The sequence below is a fragment of the Vicia villosa genome, unplaced genomic scaffold, assembly GCF_029867415.1.
Source record: "Vicia villosa cultivar HV-30 ecotype Madison, WI unplaced genomic scaffold, Vvil1.0 ctg.000212F_1_1, whole genome shotgun sequence".
Lineage (NCBI taxonomy): Eukaryota > Viridiplantae > Streptophyta > Magnoliopsida > Fabales > Fabaceae > Vicia > Vicia villosa.
The window spans coordinates 512,037-518,802 of NW_026705078.1; the positions used below are offsets into that span (position 1 = coordinate 512,037).

Sequence of the window (6,766 nt, forward strand, 5' to 3'; positions counted from 1 at the left end):
GTCTATCTTGTTTTTACTAACTAAAGGCTTGGTCTTATAGTAAACAGGAAAGAATTTATTCTGAAGTTGATTATCACGACCAGGTAAAGGGCCCATGAAAGCATAAGTTTTTCCAGAATGCAGGAAAGGGATAATTACCTGAGAGGCGTAAATGGCACGAGTTTCTTCTAGATTTGGCTCTGGAATGTATTGTTGATTTCCCACTTATGAAGGACGTTGAAGTTGATGGACAGGTTAAAAAGCGTTTATTGTTTCCGTCGTTGGGTTTTGAGCAGTGGAGGACGCCATGGATGAATTTCTTCAGAGATATAGATGGAATGAAAAAGGTTTTGTTTCTGCGTTTGGAGATGTTAAGGAACGGTGGTGAATAAAAAAGAAAGTGTTCCAAACGTTGAAACCCTTTTATTTAAAAGGTTTAGTAAAAAACTTTTCAATTCTCTATTTTTATTTTAATTAGTGGAGTTAATGAATGGCTTTCCATTGGTTTTCCGAAACAAGCATTTATTGGGGGCAATTTGTTAGTTGGAGATTTCGAATCATGTGTATATTCTTTGAAGGTTTAAGTTTCGGAGAAAGAATGGCTTTGAATGTCTATTTTTGAGAATATTATATATGTTGAAAGATTCCTAAATCGAAGCTGAATCGAGATAGGCAGTCTTCGAAGCCTTGAGTAGTCTTTAAAATACAAAGATTGTTAAAGACTTAAGGTATTTCGATACATTCTCACGAAGGACACGTTATCACGAATCAAATAAGGTTCGAGCGGGAAGGTTTGAAATTCGAAAAGTTCCGTTTGAATCAAGGAGGACAGGTGGAGCCCCAGGGATTAGAAGCGCATGCATATGGGCAACGTGGGGTTTCGTTAGTATAGGACCGTTAGGGTCGAATTAGTATAAATAAGGGTCTTAGTGGTAGGATCCAGTGTGTTCATTTTGTACAAATTACTCACAAATCACTCAAGTATCAAACGTTAGAGAAAGAGTTTTCGCTGAGAAATGTACGTGTAACACCAACACCTTATATATGTTTATCTTCTTATTATCAGATCGAAGTCTTTTCAATTTCTTTTACTTTTTCGTTGAGTCTTTCCATATTTGTAGTTTAATTTCCTTTGTATTGTCGTCAAAGTCATTTATGATTATTATCTAACCAAGTTGTATTTCATTGCATTTTCGTTTAGTTTTGCTTTGTAGTTATTCGTAGATTTACATCATCACATTATAACCAAAACCAAAAAGTATGAAACAAATCATCATAAAAGACAACTTTTCAACACATGTCCTTGGATCAATCTAGTCGATCCTGCGAGTAACCAAAATATATTGATAGTTTGGAGGACTAGCGGTTGTTTACCGGAAATCACCGTAAACACGTACTCACCAACAAATCGAAAATTCGCAACAAAAAAATGAACCCATGTTTGGTCCTCTTCTTATTGGGACTTCGGTTATATGGGCCTTTCAATAAATAGCCCATTCATTTTATGAGTTATAATCCATACATTTTCTTTATTTTTCAATGGAACCTCTATATTTCTTAAATTCATCCTTAGATGTATATTCAATCTAAAACATGATACACTTTATTTTCTTAATTACCTTTTATTTTCACTATTCAAATTTTTTAATATTGGTATTTTTATATCTTTTCCCATCTAAACTCAAATTTAATCTTTTATTCTTACCTTTTATTTTCCTCAATCCAAATGCGTAAAAACGGCGGGTATCCGTGCGAACGCACGTGTATCACATTAGTTTTAAGGGTTAAATATGTTTTTGGTCCCTATAAAATTATCAAATTTTGTTTTTGGTTCCAATTAAAAAAATGACATGTTTTAGTCCATACAAAATTATTATGGAGGTAATTTTAGTCCCTACTGTTAAACCATATGTATTTTTGAATGATTATTTTACAGACATGTTTCGAACATTATTAAAAGCTCCTCGAAAAAAAAGGAACTCAAAATTTAATTTTTAAGTCGAGATTAGCATTACTTTTATCATTATCTTTTGAAATTTAAAAAATCATACTTAATTCTAATCATTTTAAAAAATTCTATAATTTGATAAAAAAATATTTTATAGTATTCTAAACATGTATAAAAAAAATTATTCAAAATTCTAAACACGTAAAAAAAATTATTCAAAAATTTAAAAGTATAAGAATAATTAAAGAGTTGTCAAAATTTTTAAAAATAGCAGAGACAAAAACTGAATACATAAAAATTTTATAAGACTAAAATATACAATTTTTTTAATAGAGATTAGAAATGAAATTTAAAATATTTATAGGAAAAAAAAATATATACTTAGCCCTATTTTAAAAATGGATAGAATTTAACCCTTAAAAAAAATATTCTATTTTACTCGAATAAATTATAGGCGAAAAGCACAATGCGTTCGCGGCAGAACGAAATTTACACGGCAGAGACCGTAATTTCGCACGCAACAAAGATTGATAAAATCATATTTTGCGAATAACTTCAGCGACAGAATAGAAACCCTAGCCAAGATTTTCAATCCATTGCGTGCTTCATAAATCGCCGGAGATCTGCGATCCGCCACCATAATCGCCGATCCTGTTCCTATCCTACCTTCCGGCAATCATCATCGTGGTTTGAAATGGACAGTGATAACGATTTCACTTTTTGTCAGGTAAATTTTCTTTACTCTAAAATTATACTTTTTTTTCTTCATTTCATTTAGCATAAGAAGATTGAACTCTCAGTTTTGTCCTCAATATCAACATAAGCACTTATATGATAATTGCTTATGCTATAAGCTCTTCATTAAGGTGTAAATTGAAGTTTAACTCTTACGGTTTGCAAACAATAACTATGCACTCTTCTAATTTAAAATATGACTCTGTAGGTCAGTACACCCGTAGTGGAAACTAAGGAGCTTGTTTCGAATATTGCTGATATTTCCATAAAGGAAGAACCCTCAAATGCAAGTAGTAGTAATCACACCAATGCCGGTTTCTTATGGAAGGATGGTTTAGTTAATGATTCTTCCAACTCTAAAAAGGAGGGAACAGTTGGTTCTTTGTCTTTCAGTGTAACCAGCACAGCAACTGAATCAAACCAAAGTGATACTAAGAATTTGCCTCAGAAGTTGCCAGAACAGAAGAGTTCTATTAAAAAGCCAACGGTTCGGGCCAAAGTTCCTTTTGAGAAGGGTTATAGTCAAATGGACTGGCTCAGGCTTACTCGAACTCATCCCGACCTTGCAGGTGCAGTCATTCTGTTGATCTGTTTTTAATAAAAAATATCTCATTACTTAAGAGTTTTGGAAGACAATAGTATATGAACGAAAGAATAGCTACTGGTTGATTATTATAGCTGAAACTTGAATATTAACTGCATGCTGTCAGTTTCTGCACACACTTACTGTCCAAATTTCCAATCTTTAGGATACTATTACTCAAGCTGATGACCAATGCCAATGGTTGGCAAAAGCTACCTGTTATGTATTTTATATAATCTTTAAACCCTACTCCAAATTTGGCCTTTAGAATTCAATGGTCGGTCTTAGTTATGACATAGGTGTGTATGGGCACCTCGAAATATCTTTAAAATTATATATTTTTGTCCAAGGTTGTTGAATTCACCCGAGAACCCATGATGCCCATGTCTCTTTCTATCTGATTTTCATTTCTTAGTCGCTTTCTGCTTTTTTCTTCCTCTTTGTCCGCACTCCTTTTGTTTTTCTTCCTTTTCTTGTTTAACTTGTGGGCTTGTGTTCAGTTCATTCTATTCTTTCTTTCTCTCAATCAAAGAATGGTCTTCGATGCAAACCCAGATTGGAGAAACAATTAATGGAAGAAAAACAGATCAATAATAGATAAACAACTAATGTATTATTTTTGAAAGTGTTAAGATAACAGCAATTGCTCTTAAAGCCAAGCTACCAAAGAGAATAATGTTCGCTTTCCATAACTAACACAATTTCTTTCCAAAAGACCCCCCTTCACATTCCCTCATATTCCAGTATTATAGAACCCATCACGCAACTCATAGGCTCCTTCACTTCCTGCTGAGTCAGAACTCCCAATCTGCTTCCTCCTAGCATAGATTGACATTGACCACCTGATGGGGTTGGAAAACATGTGCTAACAAACCTTCTGGGCCCATATTCTCCTTTGGGATTCTATTAGTCTACCCCTACTTCTGGTTTCAATCTCATCGACTAAATTGGAACTGCTTTTCTCTCCACTCTTCCTAATCAATTTTGGCATTCTGTCGAAAGTAAAATAATCTTATTTTTCTTGCCCATTTGTGCAAATTGTTTCAACTTCAAGTTATAGTAATTCATTTACTATACTGAACTCCATGTCTGACAAAAAAAGTTTTAGTTTTGAAAGATGCTATTTGCAAATGGTATATTTATGTCAAGTTTTCGGCTATTGTTTCTGTGAACTTAATAGTTCTTGTCTTTACATTTTTTTTAAGATTAAAAGGTGATGCTATTTATTAACAATATCTCTGTTGATCCAGGTCTAAAAGGACAGTCAAACAGGAGACTTATATCGATGGATGAAGTTAGAAAACACAAATTAGAAGGCGAAATGTGGACTGTATTAAAAGGCCGTGTTTACAATATATCACCATATATGAAGTTTCACCCTGGAGGTACAACTATCAGCTCAATCTTCATGTTCAAATATGACATTTTATTATTATTCTAGTTACTATTTTCATTAAAATTATATATGCATTTTCTGTTGTTGAAAAATCAGGTGTTGATATGTTGATGAAAACAGTGGGAAAAGATTGCACATCTCTATTCAGTATCCTTTTTGTTTTTCCCTACTGTATTGTTTAAGTTTGTGAGCCTACTTCATTTGTCTGTTTCTATTTTTTAATGTACTATTAATTGGAATTATAGGTTTTAGTTTCTTCACTCTCTTTGAAAAGATCTCTGCATGCATTGCATTTGGTGTGGTAGTTAAGCTTGATAAATGCTTCTTAGATGTTTTCTCATGTCTTAGCATGTTTTTGGATTTGTAGTGAGAATGGCGAAATCACAGTGAGCCACCACGATGTTGGCAGAAGCCACACTTCAACAAAATCCAAACTCACTGCTCATCCAAATGTATACTCAGTTATTTTTCGCCGAAATATATATGATTTAGAAATTGGAGTTGAAATTTCAGTTGTTTCTTAGGTTCCGTGGGCTTTCTTCATCCATTTCTCATGCTTCACACAGTTTATATTCTTGAATAATTTCTTGCAGTCTTTCCCTTAACCCCCTTTGACAGATAAATACCATGCTTGGGTTAACGCTGAATTCTTACTGGAGAAATGCCTTGTTGGTACTTTAGATGAAAGTCAGTGAAGAAATAACAGTTATATTATAATATGAATAATCACATGAACCTACCCTTGGCTCAAGTCTGTTAAATTATCTCTAATTTTGGGCCCTCTTCTATTTATAGGGCAAATAGTCATCATTCAATAAGAAACAAATAAATAAATTCTATACATATACTCGGTTCTGTTTAAAGAAACCCAATGGGATCTTGGTATACAATTATTGGTGAGTACAGCTATTTTTGTTATCTGGAATTTTGGATTAGCAATGCGAGTAACATTTAGTAAATGATTGTTGATTTTGTTAATGTGATATTTCATTGTCTGTATTTTTACATACTGATAGCAGGCATAACTACAGTGCTTAGAATGTATATTTGGGACATCACTGATTCTAAGCATTTATTGGACATTTTCTCAATTCACCCCCAATATGCTTAAATCTATCAATATATACATGTGAATTATATCTATTGATATACAAAATAAAAATAATTGTATATATAATGTACGCCATTACTAACATTCTTTACGTGAAGCATGTGGAATTATATCTATGCACAAGTAATTTTAACATTTTAATACGAGAGTCCTTAATACATTTTTTTCGGGTGCAGTTACCAAATCTATGCACCATGCATAGATTATTATGGACCCTTCGATCAAATTCTAGACATCAATTGTTATTACTCAATATTCACCACTCAATACTCAATACTGGATAAGTAAATCCTTATGCATATTAGCCAAAACCATTTTTTTTATTCATTATGCTCTTTTGTCCTCTAAGTCAAAGCTCTATCCGTCAATATACGGTTAAGACAAAAAAAAAAATCACAGCTTTGGCACACTCAAATTAAGTGGAAATAATGTGTTGAGAATTCATTATATACGTATCACTTGTGCCTTTTAACAATGGCCTATACAAGTACATTATTACCCATGAAGTCATTAATCTTAACAACGAGATTGGTCTTCTGAAGAAAAGGAACGATAGTTTGCTGAGATTATTTATTTTATATGATGAGAAGGTTTGTGTTCTGTAATATATGGATTGAGTGAATTAGCCGATTAGGTGCAGCATTTGTTACTTGTCCATAATCGTGTTGGTTATCGGAAGTCTCATAGAAGATTTTGACGTTCATAGCCGTTTGAAACAAGGCAACCCTCCTACCCTTTTCGTATGGCTTGTGATGTCTTGAGACAATATTGAGGAGCTTTGACCCAGTTTTTGGCCTAAAGATCATTTTCACTAAAAGTGGCATGATCAACGTGAATCTATTATGAGTGTTTTTACCTTTATTTTTTTTATATTTCTTTAAATCTTCAAAGAAAGTGTAGGCAGAGTTAGTCAACTATTAAAGCACAATGTAAATTTCTGTGGGGAGGCACAAAAGAGTAAAACAAAATTGCTTGAATAAAACGGGATAAAGTGTGTCTCCAAAGTGTAAGGGG

General features: G+C 33.0%; 1 protein-coding gene across 1 annotated transcript; it reads left to right on the forward strand.

The window, feature by feature from the left end:
• Positions 1-2,384: 2,384 nt before the first annotated feature.
• LOC131625419 (cytochrome b5 domain-containing protein RLF-like) lies at positions 2,385-5,600 on the forward strand. Its single transcript, XM_058896280.1, has 5 exons — positions 2,385-2,654; positions 2,871-3,231; positions 4,496-4,630; positions 4,738-4,788; positions 5,260-5,600. Exons 1-5 carry the CDS (start codon positions 2,622-2,624, stop codon positions 5,334-5,336), a joined length of 657 nt encoding a protein of 218 aa, XP_058752263.1. The 5' UTR covers positions 2,385-2,621; the 3' UTR covers positions 5,337-5,600.
• The last annotated feature ends 1,166 nt before the right edge of the window (positions 5,601-6,766 follow it).